The sequence below is a fragment of the Chenopodium album genome, chromosome 17, assembly GCF_948465745.1.
Source record: "Chenopodium album chromosome 17, dcCheAlbu1.1, whole genome shotgun sequence".
NCBI lineage: Eukaryota > Viridiplantae > Streptophyta > Magnoliopsida > Caryophyllales > Amaranthaceae > Chenopodium > Chenopodium album.
The window spans coordinates 36,493,909-36,513,730 of NC_137850.1; the positions used below are offsets into that span (position 1 = coordinate 36,493,909).

The window sequence follows — 19,822 nt, forward strand, 5'->3', positions numbered from 1 at the left end:
CTAGTTTATGCATGTGAGTTGCACATGTTTTCACACATGCCATTCCCACGCATAGCTACTGTTCATAAGGGAGCATACTCACACTTTTTAAGGGTTGAGGATAAGGATTAGAAACCAGTCTACCACCCAAAGAAAATGACGAAAGGGAGACATATAAAGATACCAACACCAATTTCCATTTTTAGAATAGATTGGTCACAAACTTTTCTTTTTTAGTAAAAAATCATTACTTTTCATAGGTGTGTTGTCAAACCATTAGAAAATGATTAATACTCATTACATTTTACATTTTGGAGGAACTACAAATATACAACTGACTTGTCACGTTAGAAACGTGTTGTCAAGGATCTTGTCCCATTATACAAGTACATTGATATTAGAGCTGTTCATGGACAGTCTGACCTGCTAGGCTCGACCCGTTAAAATTTGGGCTTGGACACCTTTATTAAAAACAAATAAATTAATGGACGGGCTAAGCCCGACCCGTTTTATGAAATGGGCGGGCATGGACAATGGTAAATATATTTTGGGCCGTCCCGTCCGGCCCGTTTTGTAAATTATTAAATAATATTTTCTTAAAAAAATATATAATAAAGTACAAAGTTTATACGATGCTACGAAGTAGTAGGTACTAGATATCTAGAAGAGTCTCTATATATTTGATTGTCATTTATCTCTCTCCACAACATAAACAAAAATACCCTTAAATCTAACATGTTCATCTTTTCATTACTTCAAAGTTCATATCATACATATTCTTCATATTTTAAGATTTTAAACCATCAATAATATAGGTTGCAAATTTTCAAGAAATAAATCCACCGAAAATAAAAAAAAGTCATTAGGTCCGTTAGCCCGTGGGCAAACCCGGCCCGTTGAAGAGGGCGGGTATGGACAACATATTAAGCTTACTAAAAAGAGCTTGGACTTGCATATTAAGCCCGTTGGACAAAATTATAGAATTTGGCCCGGCCCGTGTCCGGCCCAAGCCCGCAAATGAACAGCTCTAATTGATATGATATGCTTGTTGATTATGGTCCAATTATCCTCATCGTATAACGGTGGTAATTTGGTTCTAGATATCCTTCAAATTTGCTCACAATGTAGCCATTGAGGTTAGAAAAGAACCTAGTTGTTGTGTTTCTCTTGTTTGTACCATTCCAAAAAAAAAAAAAAGGTTTTTCTAAGCTATGCCCCCCAAGTTCTTCGGTTTCTAAGATGTATTCATGTTTTTTTAAAGTTATAAGCTGTACCCTCCACCTCACGATATTTTATCAACAATACCCTTTGACAGCCATATCCGTTAACGAAAGTTAAGTTATTTTATCAACAATGTTGTCGTGGCGTTATTAATTTGACACGTGTCTCGTTCTAATTGGTTTAACATTTTTTAAAAAAATTAAAAAATTAGAAAATAAAATAATAAAAAAAGGTTATTATTAACGTCAAAGGTTATTGTTAATAAAAATTAGTGAGATTGAGGGCACAGATTAAACGTTTGAAAAAACATGGACAGAGCTCAGAAATCGAAAAAGTTTGGGGCATAACTTAGAAAAAAAAAAAAAAAAAAAAAAAAAAAAAAAGGAAAAATAGGGGTTTAGTAGAGGGTTTTGCAGTTAAGCATATCATCTGCTAAACAAACAACAATGGCAGCACCTTCAATCGGCGGAAGATCCACATTCATACGCACAATATGCAAGAAGAACAATCCATTTTCAATTCCATCTTCTTCTCCTCGATTCTCCATTAATTCATCTCCTCCAATCTTCCTTCGTCGTACTCCAATCTCCCCTTCCCCCTTTCCTTCTTCATTCAGGTACTCCTCTCAATCTGTCTCTCTAACTTTTTCTCTCCAATTTCATCGAATTCTGACATTGTATGATATTTTCTTTGTTAGAGTTCGCCGTGAATTATGCTCGCTTATTCCGGCTTATAGCGCCATTGCTTCCGCTTGTCTTGTTTCCAGGCTTCCTGATGGACTTGATTCCTCTGCTGAATGTAAGTCGTTTGTATCGGTATTCGATTTCGTTGATGTCGTTTTTCAGTGATTGGATCTAGCATTCTGGCTAATTGATTGTTTTGATTATGAATTAGTGATTATTGGTTATGTTCATTGGTGATTGTAGTGAATTTGTCCGAATGAAGTTTCGGTAGGCTTTCGGTGTATTGTATTGACTAGGTTTATGACCGGCAACACTCGGGTTGTAGTGTTGTGTTGATTTAGGGAAGGAAAATATGGAAAAATGAGTATCTAATATGGAATGTGACATTGAATTCATATAGCTATGAGTAGCATTAAGCAACCTATTAAGCAGTTTTTGAGGATTGAATTAAGTTAGTTAACTGTTCTCATCACTTTCTGCACCCTTAATTATGTTTAAATGAAATCTTGAATTAAAATGGAGGGAGTAATTATGATGTCCTCAGTGACATTTGCGTACATATAGGAATGCCTTTTTATCGCAAATAGAAGGCAGTGACTTAGTTGCACATAGTGCCAAAATTGCCAAGTCTTTGATGATGCTTATCTATTTAAAATGTGTATGGAAGGTGCTTTTTTCTGTGTAGGCGGGATTGCGGGAAGCTATCAAACCATCTTAACTATATTGTAGGTTCGAAGCACTACTACTACTACTCCCAATGTATATAATTTCACACAAATGTATATTCTTCATTATGCGCCATTGGTGCATAGAGTGAAAATGTTGATCTTCCTTTTAGTTCAATTTAAAGAAACAGAAGGAAAGAACTAGAAAACCCTTCTGTTATCTTTTTTATTGGTAGGAAAAGGATTGGATTTAATCACCATTTGTGGTCTCAACAACCTCCCAGCACCAATTTCTGTCATTGCCATTACTTCTCTATCTCTTGATCTCAATCTTATAACACCATGCCGAAGCTCAATTTCTCCTTTCCTTTCTTCCACAGTTCCACCACTTTCTTCTCTTCTGCCTCCTCTCCATTATTGCATCAACACGCCCATCTCATATTGTCACCACTCCATTATTGCATCAACACGCCCATCTCATATTGTCACCAATTTCTATCTTGGACAATAACTGCTCAAATTTCAACTATACAGGCCACTGATGTGATGACTTGGTCTAAGGGCCTGTTCTCATACGTTGAATTTCAATTCAGTTCAGTTTATTTTCAGTTCACTTCAGTTCAATTTATGTCTAATGGTATTGCTAATGATATAAAGCCAAATTTCATTCTTTTAAGCTCTTATTACAACGACAATAATAATAATAATAATAATAATAATAAATTAATCTTTAATAATAATAATAATAATAATCTTTAATAATAATAATAATAATAATAATAATAATAATCAATAAATAATAATAATAATTATAATATTGATACAATTCATTGTTCAAATGGTTATATTTTTTACAAAGTGTTTTGTGTTCTTTTGTCATAATAATATTTTATTTTTTAATTAAATAGTATATGTTTTTAAAATGTTTTGGGTTTCATGTTTTTAATATATTTTCCATAAATATTATAATTATATAGTATATCTTTCTTAAATATTGTAATATGTATATTTGTATATACACATATGTATAATAATAAATAATCAAAGATCACTAATCTGTAGTTAAAAATCACTAATTAATAAGTTCAGTTCAGTTTATTTTTAGTTCAGTTCAGCTGAAGTTCAGCGTATGAGAACATGCCCTAAATTCCAATTTTTGGTGGTTGGAGATGGCCAAAAGTTTCAGAATAAGTCTGACCACCAAGTGGCTATATGTAAGGCATCTCTGACATGAGAAAAAAAGGTTCATTTATGTACAATTAGGAATACCTTTTGTCAGACATAGACAGTGTCCTAGTTTCACATAGTGTCAAGATTGCAACTCTTTGATGGTGATTATCTATTTCTTGTGTATGGAAGATTGGAAGGTGCCTTACTTCTTTATAGGCAGGAAGTTATCAAACCATTTTTATTTTTTCTGCTAATTGCTGTAAGCACTACTCAATTATTTTCTCCAATGCACAAAGCTTCAGGCGAATGTATATCCTCCATGATGTCCCATTAAAGCTGTAGAGGGAAATGTTGATCTTCTGTTTAATTCATGATAGAAATCAAGGAAAAAAACTAGAAAACAATTCCGTTTTCTTTTTTGTTTGTAGGCAGAAGGATTGGATTTAATCTTCATTTGTGTTTGTTTGGTTGTCAAATATTGGTAAAAATAAATATACCTATCCTCTCATCACCAGCTACCCTTTAGCGTCAACAATCTTATCACCTCCAATTTCTCTAATTGCCATTGCTTCTCCATCCCAATCTTGTATCATCATGCTTAAGCTCAATTTCTCCTTCTCTCTTTTACCACTTTCTTCTCTCCCGCCCCAGCTCCATTCTTACACCCCCACCTCCATCTCATGTTTAATCACTCTCCATCTTGTAGCTTGGACAATAACCTCTCAGATTTTAACTATACAAGCCACTGATATGATGAATTGGTCTAAATTCCGATCTTTGGTGATAGGAGATAGACAAAAGTTCCAATATTTGGCGGCCAAGTCTGACTACCAAGTGGCTAAATCTAAGCCATCATTGACACAATATAAAAGGTTCGTTGGTTGTTGCCCTCTATTCTGTTCCAGGTCTTGCTTGGATGCGATGGTGGTGAGGACGTGAAGTGTGAATTGCTGTCTAAGTGTATTCCTAAAAGACACACAAGTGGTGAGAGTGGGGGTTTCGTGCGGAGGGAATGTAGTGATGTTGCTTGGTCCTTGGTGTTCTGGGATTGGGAAGAGGGTTTTTTAGGTTGGGATTGCTAACAAAAGGTGTCTGGTGGGAACTTGGATGGCAGTTCCTCCGGATGACTGTGCACTTGGTATGGCAGAGGCTTTGGCATTGTGGTAATATGTGACAGTATAGTGTGTAAGCAAAATCAAATTTAGGGTAATCCATGTCCCAGGGAATGGTGGGAAAATCAAGAATAAGGTATTTGGGATAACAGGCAACTCTGTTCATGGAAACTGGAGAAAGGAAACAAAGATGAAAAACTTGAGCAAACAGCAAGAGGTTAAAGAGCAGTTCCTTTTCTCTTAATCAAAGACCCCGACCAAACAGATCCTTAATCTGTTGTGCAAGTGACTATGTTTTTTTCCTTTCCCAAACTCTTTCATCATATATGCTATTTACTGATTCATAAAAAAATCATAGCAGTACCTTTGTTATTTTCCCTTTTTATTGTCCACTCTATTCACAAGTTTTTTCATGGAGTTGTGATTCACAGCTTTGGATCTTGGGAGATTATCTTTCTTTTTTTTTTTCTTTTCCTTTTCTGTTTGGCCGTGTAAAGGAATCCTATTGTGCCTTTTGGGGATCTTTCCCAAGTTTATAGCTTAATACTAAGCCCTAGAACCCTCTAAGTTCCATTTTTTTTTTTTAATGCTGTGGCGGGATTAGTGAAGGGAGAGTTACCTAATCTTAGTAGGAGCATCTGGTCATGGCTACATGCATCCATTGGTTGCAATTTTTTTGTGTGCTTAACACTATATTTGGGAAACAATAATGAAGAGCAAGTGAAGGGAAAGAAAAAGAGGAAAAAGAAATTGTGGGGTGGGGTTAGGAAACTAGGGAAGGGAAATAGTAACTTTCCATTTTCTTTTCAAATCTCTCCAACAATTAACGGATTTGGTTTATTAAAAAGGGTATGGATCCCTTTATTTCCTTTCCCTTCCTTTGCCAGTTTGCCCTATGTGCTATGTCTTATCCAAATAAGGGAAGATATGTACTCATCTTTTTGTCCAAACATAGTGTAGGTTCAGAAAGATTTGCATATTTATATGTCGTGAATTGGGTTCCGGCAACCGAACTATATTAATTTAATTGTATTAATTTAAGTAGAGGAAGGCTTAAAGCTTGATTAATTAAACAGGGGAATTTTGCTTGAGGCTATCACTCTTAAAGTAGCTTGAGGCCACTAATCTCTACGGAATTCTCACTTAATTTTCTGGATGCCCTCCCTCAGGGTACTACTACATTACTTATACTTCCACTTAAGAATTACATGTGACTTAATTACTACTTTAAGAAAAACCATGCATAACATAATTGAAGCTGCTTGTTCTTCTTTCCTTCTTCTTTTCTTAATTACTTTTATCCTTAGTTCTTTGTTGTGTTTGTCCTTCATCAACCTTCCCCTGCTTCTGCTTCCTTGCTCTTCTCGGTAGTCGCTCCTTGACCACGGTTGTCAACCTTAGCCCTACGGTGGTAGACTCGTATAGGCTGAGCCCTATTTGGGTTCATCACATTACCCGCTGCCTCGAGATTCACCTTGTCCTCAAGGTGGAAAGCGGGAAAACGATCCTTGATGGCGGCTGCCTTTTCCCAAGTAGCTTCGAACGTTGGCAATCCCTTCCATTTCACTAGGACTTCTACTTCAGACCCAATACCATGCCGCTCGTTGCGTACTTCCAGTATCTCTTCCGGTTCCACTACCATCACCAATTCGGGTGTCAATTGTCCCGGGATTGTAGGATTAGCCGGGGTTGCTCCAATGGCCTTCTTCAATTGTGAAATATGAAATACGGGATGAATATGACAATGTGCCGCTAATTCTATCTTGTACGCCACCTTGCTTACTTTCTTCACGACCGGAAATGGCCCATAGAACCTTGCCGCAAGCTTCTCATTCGGTCTTCGAGCCAGTGCTGACAGTATGGTTGTAACTTCAAATACACTTGCTGCCCGATTTCAAAGGACTCATCACGCCTCTTTTTATCAGCTTGTTCCTTCATCACTTGTTGAGCCTTTAACAGAGTAATGCGCGCTTCATCCAACAACAAATCTCTTTCCTTTAATCCCTCCTCTAGCGTATCCACCGGAGTGTAGTTGTTGCCGATTCGCCACAACTTTGGTGGGTCTTGGCCGTAGACCATTTTGAACGGCGTTAGTTTGGTGGTTGAGTGAGGAGCCGTGTTGTAAGAGTACTTAGCCCAGGGGAGCCAGTGGGCCCAAGTCTTGGGTTTATCCGCCACGAAACAACGGAGATAGGTTTCCAGGACCTTGTTGACTATTTCGGTCTGCCCATCCGTCTGTGGATGGTAGGCGGTGCTACGGAGCAGGGTCGTCCCTTGAAGGCAGAAAAGCTCCTTCCAAAATATGCTCATTAACACTCGGTCCCAGTGAGAAACTATGGTGGAAGGGAAATCGTGCAGTCGCACGACCTCCTTGATGAAGTGGTCGACCACCTTGAGGGCATTAAACGGGTGTTTGAGGCCAATAAAATGGTTGTACTTCGAGAAGCGGTCCTCGACCACCACAACCACATTATCCCCTTCGAACTTGGCAAACCTTCGACGAAATCCATGGATACATCCTCCCAAACCATCGTCGGAACCGGCAGGGGTTGGGGCAGTCCTAGGGGGTGTTGCTGCACCGCTTTGCTTCGTTGGCGGACCTCACAACTTCGAACAAAGTCGCCCACTTGTTTTCTCATCCCAGACCAATACCAGTCCATGGCTACCCGCAAATACGTCTTCACTTCGCCCCTTTGGCCGGCGGTCGCAGTTGCGTGGTACTCGTGGAGTAGCGTTGGAATGAGGGATGATGATTTGGGAATCACCAATCTGCCTTTATATAAAACCCTCTTCCCTTCTAATGTGAATCCAGTAGGAGTTTCTTTATTGGACTCAAGGCCCAACTTGATGTCTTGGAGCCACTGATCTTTCTCTATTTCCTCCTCTAATTTAGCCCAATCAATGTTGTGTGAGTGCAACATGGTGGAGAGTTGGGCCTCGGGTTGATTCTTGCGGGATAATGCATCGGCAACACGATTTGAAGCTCCGGGCTTGTATTGCACCTCAAAATCGAACCCAACTAACTTCCACAACCACTTTTGGTACTCCCCTCCGACCTCACGTTGTTGAGTTAGATAACGGAGGCTTTGTTGATCACTCCTAACAATGAAATGCCGACCTATCAAGTAGTGCTTCCATTTCACTATGGCCATACATACGAACATCAACTCCTTCTCATAAATGGATTTTCCTTGACCCCGAACACCCAAGAGCTTGCTAAAGTAAGCGATTGGTTGCCTCTCTTGCATAAGGACGACCCCCAACCCGAACCCGGAAGCATCGGTTTCCAAGACAAATTGTTTCCCAAAATCCAGCATGGTCAACACCGGAGCGGTGGTCATCGCCACCTTCAGACGTCGGGAAACGCCTCACTTGCTTCTTCACCCCACGCGAAAGCATCTTTTTTGAGTTGGGAAGTGAGTGGCCAGCAATATTAGCATAATGGGCCACAAACTTCCTATAGTAACCTGTGAGCCTAAGAAATCCCCCTAATTCCTTGATATTATTTGGCTGGGCCAATCTAAAATAGCTTTGACCTTGTCTTCATCCATTGCAACCCCATGTTGAGATATCACGTGACCCAAGTAAGCAATTCTTTGCTTACCAAATTCACACTTCTTATAATTTACATACAAGGAGTGTTCGGCCAACTTCTGCAATACTAATCTCAAATGATCATGATGCTCCGCCTCATTGGTACTATATACGAGAATATCGTCGAAGAAGACTAACACAAATCGCCGGAGAAAGGGCCGAAATATATCATTCATGAGCGATTGGAATGTGGCCGGGGCATTAGTGAGGCCAAACGGCATTACCAAGAACTCGTAATGTCCCTCATGAGTTCGGAACGCCGTTTTGTGAGTGTCATCGGTTTTTACCTGAATTTGATGATAGCTGGACTTCAAGTCCAATTTCGAAAATATGGATGCATCGTGTAGCTCATCAAGCAACTCGTCGATCACCGGGATTGGGTACTTATCGGGCACGGTTTCCTTATTGAGTGCCCGATAATTCACACAAAACCACCAACTCCCATCTTTCTTCTTGACTAGCAAAACCGGGCTTGAGAAGGGACTAGTAGATGGCTTGATAATCCCGGCTTCAAGCATTTCCCGAATTAATCTCTCGATTTCATCCTTTTGCACATGAGCATACCGATACGGTCTCACACTTACGGGATTACTACCCTCCTTTAACACGATGGAGTGCTCATGCCCCCTTCTCGGTGGTAACCCATGAGGCATTTTAAACACTACTTCAAATTCTTGTAACAACCCACTTAGAAATTGTGGAGTTGGGCCTAGAAGGCCCAATTACTGAATCCACTTGGTTTATTTCCACCAGAAGCCCATTCTTTTGCTTGCCCAAGGTTCGTATCATGACTTTCAGAGAGATTGGAGTCTTCTCTAAAGTTGGGTCGCCGGTGAGGATTACGGCCACTCCGGCCACCGTGAACCGCATCTCATGGGTTTTCCAGCTGGTGGCCACCACCCCTAACTTTTCTAACCACTGAATACCGAGGATTATGTCCGCATTTCCTAACCCAAGGGGGAGGAAGTCGTCGACCACGGTCACACCGCCGACCAACTTAACTCGAACACCTTGGCAAACCCCCTTGCCCCTCACGGTGTCCCCATTACCCAAGGATACCCCGAACTCACCACCTTGTGTCACCGGAATCTTCGCCTCCTCAACCACCTTGGCCGAAATAAAGTTATGAGTTGCCCCCGGATCCACCATTACCGCTACCTCACGACCCATGACCTTCCCTTTTAGTTTCATGGTCTTGGGGTTCGAAATCCCCACCACGGAGCATAGCGACACCTCAACCGGAGTTTCCTCCGCTTCTTCGCAATCCCTTTCTTCACCCAAGTTGTCGGTTTCCCCATCACCTCCCTCCCCGGCGGCGATGAGGACACTTAGTTCCTTCCTCTTGCACCGGTGTCCTACGTCCCACCTTTCATCACATCGGAAGCAAAGGCCTTTGGCTCTCCGATCTTGTAGCTCCGACTCGGTGAAACGCCGGGTTGACCCCACCGTTTTGCTACCCTGAGTTGGGCTGACCGAAATTGACCGAGCCTTGGGATGACTCGGGGGCCTTGGCCAAGCTTTTGATCCCGTTGGTAGCCCATATGTTTTAATTAACCCACCTCCCATACTACTCTTTTCTCATGGGCTACTGGAACTTGTTCCAGCCATGCTTGAAACATTTTTCCACCCTCCAGTCATCTTCTTCCCTTGTAGAAAACGGTTCCCGTCTTCAATACGCCCCGCCACCTCCATAGCCCTCTCCAAACTCGGTGGGTTAAGCAACCTTAGCTCCGACTTAATATCTCCCCTCAACCCATTAATAAATTGACCTAACATAAGGCTTTCCGGGATATCTTCTAAAGGTGCTGCCATCTCAATGAATCGCCGGCGATACTCGGCCACCGACCCCTCTTGCTGAACGGCCAACCACTGCTCATGTAAAGACCCGGTGTGAGATGGATGAAATTCATTCAAAACCTTGTGCTTGAGGTCAGACCACCCATAAAAAGGCCGGCGTTTTTGCTCCCACAAGAACCATTTCAACGCCGCTCTATCCATGGCGACAACCGACGCCTCCATCTTCTCCCTTTCGGACAATCGGCACACTTCAAAGTACATTTCGGCTCTCGTGGTCCAGTTATCCGGGTCTGATCCGTCGAAAATGGGCATCTCCAATTCTCGGTGTTTCCATTTGCCTCCGCCACCGTAGTCACCATTGTCCCCACCTCCTCGCCAACCTCCGCCACGCCAACCACCAGGCTCCTGTGGGTGCCACTCTACCTCCTCGTACGGTCTCTCTCTAATTGGGGTCTCAATACGCTCCATCTCCGGTTGAGGGTTGTTCTCAGGCTCCAGCGGCACTAAAGGGGGAGTGGTGTTGTTGAGGCTGGGCTTGCTTTGCCTTCTTGAGTTCTTGTTGCAGCTTGGAGATTTTGGCACGATCAATTGCACCCTGTGTGTCGACATCGGTTCGGAAACGGTCTATGCGACCTTCCAGCCGCATGGTAGCTGCCGCCACCACCTCCTCCGTTTTTTCCGTTCTTCCTCCATCGCCGCCTTGACCGCTGCCGCCACTACTCGTGTAATGGAGTCTTCTTCTCCCTGCGGTTGCAACTTCCCTTCAATGGCTATTAATTGCGTCTTAAGGCCGGTAAGTATTTCTTCAACGGCGCATAGCCGCTGCTCTGTGTTGGCCGCCATGATCGTGCCCGCTCTGATACCAATTTGTCGTGAATTGGGTTTCGGCAATCGAACTATATTAATTTAATTGTATTAATTTAAGTAGAGGAAGGCTTAAAGCTTGATTAATTAAAAAGGGGAATTGGTTACAACGATACCTTGAGGCTATCACTCTCAAAGTAGCTTAAGGCCACTAATCTCTACGGAATTCTCACTTAATTTTCTGTGATGAACCCAAATAGGGCTCAACCTATATGAGTCTACCACCGTAGGGCTAAGGTTGACAACCGTGGTCAAGGAGCGACTATCGAGAAGAGCAAGGAAGCAGAAGCAGGGAAAGGTTGATCAAGGACAAACACAACAAAGAACTAAGGATAAAAGTAATTAAGAAAAGAAGAAGGAAAGAAGAACAAGCAGCTTCAATTATGTTATGCATGGTTTTTCTTAAAGTAGTAATTAAGTCAAATGTAATTCTTAAGTGGAAGTATAAGTAATGTAGTAGTGCCCAGAGGGAGGGCATCCAGAAAATTAAGTGAGAATTCCGTAGAGATTAGTGGCCTCAAGCTACTTTGAGAGTGATAGCCTCGAGCTATCGTTGTAACCAATTCCCCTGTTTAATTAATCAAGCTTTAAGCCTTCCTCTAATTAAATTAATACAATTAAATTAATATAGTTCGGTTGCCGGAACCCAATTCACGACATTATAATTGTGACTTTCCATCATGTAGTCATACAGTCACACAGTCATACCTCTGTCTCAATCAGTTTGATAATCCAATTATATATACATTAAGAGCTGTACTCTGTTATTTAATGAGTAAAAGCTTCCATGCTTTATTTATCTGATTATGATGCGAAGCCGTAATACTTGTTGTTTGGCTAACATATTGTCCTTTATGTGTCATACATGTCCTTTATGGAAAGACGCTATTGCATTTAGGTCTCATCTAACAATCTGTTTGATTGAAAATTGGGATCACCGGTTTGTCTTTAATTTTTCTCATTTACGTTGATGTCAATCAATCAGACAAAGCCTTAATCCCATAAGTGGGGTCGGCTACATGAACCAAAAGTGATTATTCCGTGTAGTCATCGACAAAAGTCTTCCTCCTCCATCCCTTATGATCCAATGCCTCATCCTCATGCAAATCCATATCCTTCATATCCTTTCTAAGTCCTTCCAACCAAGTCATTTTTGGTCTCTTTCTCCCTCATAACCTCTTCATGATCCCACTCTTCCATTCTTCGTACCGATGCATCATTGGGTCTCCGCCTTACATGCCCAAACCAACGTAGACGATTTTCCCTTAGTTTGTCTCAAATGCTTACCACGCCTACTTTCTTGCAAATAACCTCATTTTTTATCCTATCTCTTAGACTGTTCCCGCACATCCACCTTAACATGCACATTTCTGTAACCTCCATCTTTTTAATGTGCTCTTTCTTAGAAGCCCAACACTCAGTACCATAGAGCACAACAATATTGGTCTTATGGCACTCATGTAGAATTTTCCCTTCAACTCAAGGGAATGTTTCGGTCACATAACACTCCCGTGGCCGCTCTCCATTTAAGCCACTCCGATTTAATCATGTGGGCCACGTCTTAATCAATTTCATCATTTTTCTGGATAATCGACCGAAGATATTTAAAACATTCACTCATGGTCAAGTCCTTTTCATCCAAACTCTCCACATCATCGCTTGTCCCCTGATGTGAGTACCAAAGCAGCAAACCAAATATTCCGTCTTACTCCGACTTAGCTTTAACCTCCTAGATTCCAGCCTTTGCCTCCATTACTCCAATCCACCAAAACGATGTCATCCGCAAACAACATACACCATGGAACCTCATCTTGAATTGAACTGTTGCTAAAACTTATCTTAGCTTGGACATCATTAATGAAAGAATTGAAGGGAAGAGGAAGATGATTTTGTTTAATAAACTGTCATTGCAGAAAGATACGGAGTATTCAAGCTTTCAAGAGGCTTGATTCTCTCTCAAATAACAAGCTAGTCGCTAAGCACATTCTCATCAATATTCAACTTAACTTCTCTGTCTTTCCCTAACTATATAACAACCTTTTTCTTTCAGGCTACTATCAACTTATTAAGAAGTATGCCTACCTTGCATATTGATGCTTAGCATTACCAGCCTCTCAGATTACCACCCTGCCCTGTCTTCCTCTGCCACATTGGCTTGATGATGTGTGTGTGTGTGTGTGATGTGTAGGGCCAGAATTGAACAAGGTTTGTGGTGGATCTGTTCCCATCCCACCTCCCTCCCCTAAACAGGTTTGTTAGTTTTGAATAACATACTAGAACTAAGATGACGAATGTATTATCAGTAGCTAACATGAATTTGTGTTCTGCTATTTGTCCATATATTGAGCTCTAGTCTGGAATGGAAAAAAAGCCCCAACACTTTCTCTGAAATTGAGATTGACACTTTTGAAGCTGTTGGTTTTATAAGATTTATCATCTGCGGCTGTCAGTGGAAGAACCTATAAGTTTACAGGACTACAGAATACTTAGTAGTCTTAGTGCTGATATAATCTCAAGTTGGGTCCATATTTTTGCCTGGTATTACAACCTCGCTATGCAATGTTTGAAACTGTACCATCTTTCTTTCAACACCAGCAAGCTCATGACCATTCAACATTACGAATGGCAAGATTTAAAGTGTTTTACTTTGGCAGTGATATTGCGTATTTTCTGGCCTTGTGTTTAATCACAGCTGCCTAAGATGTTTTATGAGGAAGTAAATGCTTTGTTACATCAGTGCCATACTATCCAGGATAATATTGGGAATTAAGTGTTGAAATTACTATAGATCTTGGGTTTTTATTTTTATTTTTTGTGGTGTGGAGAGAACCACAAGCAACTAATATAGGCGGTATTATCACCCCCATAGACTTTAACTAATTAAGCTAGTTGAAATCCATTTAATATTTACTCTAATATTTACTCTCAGTAAGTGCTATAGTGTGCAATGGACATTGCTATACCCCTTTAACTGTTCGAACACCAGTTTATTGTAGCATGGCTACTTTAGCTTCGTATTCATGCACATTATCTCTTCTTTTTAGAGTTTTGCATTACTGGAAATGTTTAATGTACTATCACCAATAAATTATATTGACTTGCCAACTTTTATTATAATGGCTGTATTCCATTCCTGACAGGTAGATTTGCCAACTATGTCAGTCCCATCTAGAAGCAGACTAGTCAACTGGGTGCTCCCTTCTGCAAGTAAAGGAGCTCTTTCTTTTCTTCTCTTGTAGTTGTACTAAGGTATCTTTTATATGGCCTTTTGATGTTATTGTTTACTATGACAATTAAATTCTAGCTTAGAAATATATTCTGACAAGCTATTAGGTAGTGAGCATTTATGTACACAGTCCAATTTGGCACAAGAAATGTCATTTGAAGATAGAGACTTTACCAAATGTCAAGCCAAATTATATTTTTGAGCTTCCACTGCTTTTCTTTATGGATTAAACTTCTTGCGAATAATGTTTAATGAAGAAGTCAGTAATTTTCTTTCCATTTAACTATTTACCTTGTTTTGATGGATCAATTTGAGTAGCTTTTTTCTGAGTTGTTTCTTTGCAAGCTAGTTAGAGTACTGGTTCTGACATGGGTTTGGAACTTTGACACTTCATTTAGGACCATAAACATAGATGGTTTTTATAGTATAGCCTAGCCCGGCACCTGGACATATACCCACGTCTATCAATATCAAATGTTGTGATCCCAAGGTTAGGATTATAACATACGTGAACAAAATATACTCCTAAAAGCAGTGATGTAAAGTTGTAAACCACCTGCCTCTAGTTATTAATCAGTTTAGTGGACGCGGCATTTTCAGCTGTGAGAAGTTTGAAAGAACTGTTGCACTGAGTTGTACTTACAATGTGACTTAGGATTCGTGAATCAGATATGGGGGTAGATGCTTTTGCCTGGCAGAAACTCTCTGCTTTCACACTGGATTTGATTAAGTTGTTTGATATGTTGTGTCTTGGAGCCCATCTAGAAATTTACTAATGTTGTCTAGACTATTGAAAGTAGGCTCCGCTGAATAGTTCCAGTATTTAGGTGATGAAGCTCATAATAATGTTATCCTAATTATTGGGTTGCTCGAGGAGATTGCATCAGAGCTGATTACCATTAGGTTGCTTGAGACTTAAGAGTATGAATGGCTGTGGGCCATGCTGTCACTTCCCCAAATCCTTGGTACTCAGCCCAAGCCCCGTGGCTAACATCTTTGCGCTTCATGCTTGGCCGTGCCAAATTCATGCTGGGTCATGCCAAATTCATGCTTACGTACCTGCTCAGCCCAGCGGATTCACTAGAGCTGATAATGACATTTGAGGCCTGATAAGGAAATCTAGGTTTAGCTTGTAGTAATTGTGAAGTCAGTATGTAGAACCCAAACAAACAATGCAAGAAAATGAGAGAATTGATAATAACGTCAAAATCTGATTATAGATTCTTAAATGGCAATGTAGAAATTGGCACAGGTTAATTAACAAAGTGAAGACATCTTTTATATTCTTTCTTATATAAAAAATATTTTTAATTTTTATTTCTGCTGAATTTATTGTAAGAAATTTAGAACTAGGCGAAATTTCATCTAGCACTCGAAAGTTAAGGGTTTTTTATTTTATTTTATTTTATTTTTTTTTATATTGCTTCATTACTGTCTTCATTTGCTTCAAGGGTATTTTTGTCTGTTTACAATGTGTTTAATACCCAACATGTTTAGTATTTACATATATTCATAATACAATATTTTAGTAAATCTTAGGTGATTTAAATTTGCCATAACTAAGCTACTATCACTGTCAGGAAGGACTGCTATCATATTATAGCAAATAAGCAAGTACTTTTTGGATTGACTACATTATACACATTTGCTTAAGTATTAGATTCTGAGCATCTGCAAAATCATTATGTTATTTGTTTTTCCTGTCCAAAAATAATTTTCATATTATTTCTAATCATTAAAAGACAAGAATATATATAACTACCGATTGTTGTTTCTCATCTGCTTCATTAATTTCATTAGAGGTATTTATGATTTCAAACAATGATTATTTTTTAATTTTTGAAATTGCAGCTACTTCCCCCCCCCCCCCCCAAACATCTTTATGGCTGTTTATGTATTATTAATTATATCTTTGTTTATGAATGGTTATATATTACTAGTATTAATTTTTTGTACTTGGATCCGCCTCTAGCTTTGTGCAACAGTGCTTTGGAGTGTAGTGAACGATTAAAAGCTTTAATTAAGTACATGTTCATTAGAAGCATTGTTCAAGTCTCTGAAAAATAATGCTGCACTTTCGCAATTAAAGTTATAACATAAGTTCCCTTAAAGACCATTTATTTCGTAAAGTTGATATAGATTTTTAAAATTGGTCGTCTTAGAATATAATACTCCGTAGAAGTTTATCGTTATGTGACTACATTTATATTGGAATTATGCAAATGAAAGTAATTATAAGCAAGTCTGTAGTACACTTATCTTAGTTTTCGAAATTGTTACTATCTTCTTGGGTAATAGAATAGGGAGTATTATGTAAGTTGTTCTTGTTAAATGGTTTGTGTATAGGATATAATGTATATGATTGTCTTTTAACAGTCATGAATGATTGAGGTGGTAAAATCATTTTATCAGTCTATTTAGGGATTCTGGGAGGGTTAGGGTAAACGGTTGTTTTATGGCTGTCATGTTAAATGTGTGTTCGGCAGTCTGGCTAGGGTTAAAAAAATGTAATTATTTGTTGATGTATTATGTAATGCTTTATACATGAACGATTAGTCATGTTTATGAAGTAATTAGTAATTCAGAGTAATTAAAAAATGATTATGTGCACTAGAGACAATCATAGATGTAAAATTCAGGGTCTCGTCAACTTAGCTATCTAGTACATTCAAGATTCAATGAAATAGTGTAAGTAACAATCAGATTTTTAATAAGAAATTTGACTTGGTTGATCATTTATGGTGTATTAAAGGTAGGGACTAGATTAGTTTACTCACGTTCTCTAATCAAGGTTTTTAGCCTTGGGGACCAAAGACTGCACATGCTTCGGTTGTTGAATAACAATTAATAAAACCCAATCTTTTTGTTCATTCTAGCATCTGTATTACAAGCTTATTAACCATTAATTATGAAAATAAATTGTTCCCTCCAAAATTAATTTACTAGTGTATGATTTCAATTCAAATGAATATCCTTTTATAATAGTTGTATCCTTCCTATCCTCCTTTCATTTTAGTTAAGATATTTTTATTTTAGGCCGTATGTTAAATTTTATGAATAAATCCAAAATAGTGTATGTTAGTATTATTTTCAAAAGGAGAGTCATTTATTCTATTAGTTAGTTGATTCATAAAGAATTAAAGACTTTAGGGGGGCATTAGGAAATGATTTTATAGCTTGCTACTGCATAAATCTCTGCTAATAATGACACTTGAATTTTAGTTTGACATTGAACCCTCAAAATTTAAAATTAAGAAAAGTCACATGTTTTTTACAATAAAATATACAAAGTATTTGTTTAGTTTAATTTGGTTAAGTTATGCAACGACAAATTAGAATTAGCAAATTGATTAATTAAAGGATGCTATTTGTGTCTAGAGTGTTAACTACAGGGCTAACATGCCAGATTGACTGCAACTTGTTAAATCTATGTATTTATTTACAAATTAAAACCAGTTCAACTAATTAAGTCATAAGATTATATTTAATATCGTTATTTAATAATCCTGTACCTTAATTATAAAATGTGTCCCAGTATATGACTCTTAAATAAAGTATTAGAAATTTAATGCTAGATGGTTTGACATTCCTAACCACTAAACACTGAAAGCACTTGCTGATTTCCTGCCCTTTGTGAGCTGTGGTATCTGATTATTTGTCTTATTTGAAGCAAGACAAGAAATTTCTATATTACACCAAAGTTATAGTCTCATATGTACTGGGTCTAGTTCAATAATGTCAAGTGCAGTTTGCACTGGTATAAACTGCACTGGGACATCTATCTGTTTACTTACCCTTGTCTGGAATCATGGTCACATAGTTACTCTATTTTAGGTTCCCGTCACCTTTCCTAATAAGTTATGAGTTTACGATTAAGGTACCCAATATGTAACTTCTTAAGTTATTAATGCAACTCTTTGTGAATTACATTGTAATCTTGGTTTAAAAGTTGGAATTTCTGATAATTAATTTCAAATAGGAAGAATACTACTGTATAATACAACCAGGAATTTTAAACCATAAAATTTGAGTACATTTTACACCAATGGTTGAATAATGACTAAATGAAGAGAGTGGGATTGACAGAATAGCACCTGTGGGAGAATGAACTTAATTTTACAGATTATTTATTAATTTTTGTTTCTAAGCGTTAATTTGTACCCTCTTTTAATTTTTTTTTTATTGTTTAATAATTACAATTTGTTTCCCTTCAAATATCTCTCCTTAGTATAGGAGGAAGGAAGCTAGCAGCTTGGCATTAAATTCGATTATAACAGTTGGCCACTGACAGTTTGAAGATTCTTCTGTTTCTCCGGCCTGCCCATTAGCAACATGTGTTTCATTAATTTATTTATTGTCCCATGATATATTTTAACATTTTATTTTACTTGAATGCATCAAAATTCTTTCTACCCCTTTGGCTTCTTTTATTTACTTTCTCTGTTTCTTTTAATTACTACTTAGGGAATACACGGTATTTTACGACAGAAGAGAAAAAAGGGGGTCTCATGTGATTAGAAGAGGTGTCTTGTGATCAGGTGGGATTCAAGTTAGGTCTAGTTAGGCTAGGTTTAGTCGATTTGAGTCATACTAGATTATTGTGTTTATGTGGATCACTGTCTGATTCGGGTTAAGTCAAGTCTAGTTTAGTTGAGTCAGTGTTTGACACCTCTAGAGAAGAGAGAATCATTATCCATACAAGTAATGTTACAATTAATTTGCAACTTTTGGGAAAAAAAAAAAGTGATAGTCATAAGGGAAACTACTAGTATGAATTGAAAGATGTTATTCGGAACTTTTTATGTGGATATATTTTGTTTTTGCTATAGTGAAGATTTTAAAACTATTCACAAATTATGGTGGGCGTATAAATGGCTGTCAACATGAGTTGTAAAAATGCGAGAGGGAGTGCTTGTCAACTGTCAAGCTTCCTGTTCTCTTATTTTGGTGGATCCTTTTGTGTACTTGGGTTAAATTTATTTGATCTCTTGCAAGTGTTGCTTATGCAAAGACCATCAAATGCTATTTCTGTTCCATCTCTTTCGTTCTTGGTTTTTGGTTTTTTGTCACTTGTACTATAGTGGAAAGGTTAGCATTAGTTTCTCTCTTAGTTGTTGAGGAGTCCTCTTTGTGCCTCATCTACGTTTCTCACGCTGTTGCGTCTAACAGGCTAATACGTAGTTATCGAGTTATCAGGTTAAGGGCTAGGAGAAATGAATGTAAGTCCGCTAGCTAGGATTTAGCACAATGTGATAACTATACATGGACGAAGGGAGTATATTATTAACACGTGTTTATTTAATGGCGTATTGGGGATACTACTACTATTTTTTTTTTAACTATTTATTTTTTTTTATGGTACGAAGGGGCTCACTTGAGGAGGAAGGTAAAGGAAAAGCCTCAAGTGATGAATCCCATGAAGTTTAGTACCTACTTCATAAATAAGTGGTGGGGAGGGATACCACTACACCTCAATCTGGATAATACTACTATTGCTATACTCTATACATT

The 19,822-nt window shown here is 38.5% G+C and overlaps 1 protein-coding gene across 2 annotated transcripts; it reads left to right on the forward strand.

Annotated features, from left to right (window-relative positions):
- Positions 1-1,615: 1,615 nt before the first annotated feature.
- Positions 1,616-19,569, forward strand: LOC145587871 (uncharacterized). 2 transcript variants are annotated; one of them, XR_014101464.1, is made up of 4 exons: positions 1,616-1,816; positions 1,898-1,998; positions 14,226-14,334; positions 19,508-19,569. XR_014101464.1 is itself a non-coding variant. In XM_081644538.1 (3 exons), the coding sequence occupies exons 1-3, from the start codon at positions 1,647-1,649 to the stop codon at positions 14,255-14,257; spliced, it is 303 nt and encodes a 100-aa protein (XP_081500664.1). In that variant the 5' UTR covers positions 1,616-1,646; the 3' UTR covers positions 14,258-14,594. The 2 variants fall into 2 exon arrangements, 1 of the variants encoding a protein (XP_081500664.1); XM_081644538.1 differs by lacking the exon at positions 19,508-19,569 and having other exon boundaries at positions 14,226-14,594.
- The last annotated feature ends 253 nt before the right edge of the window (positions 19,570-19,822 follow it).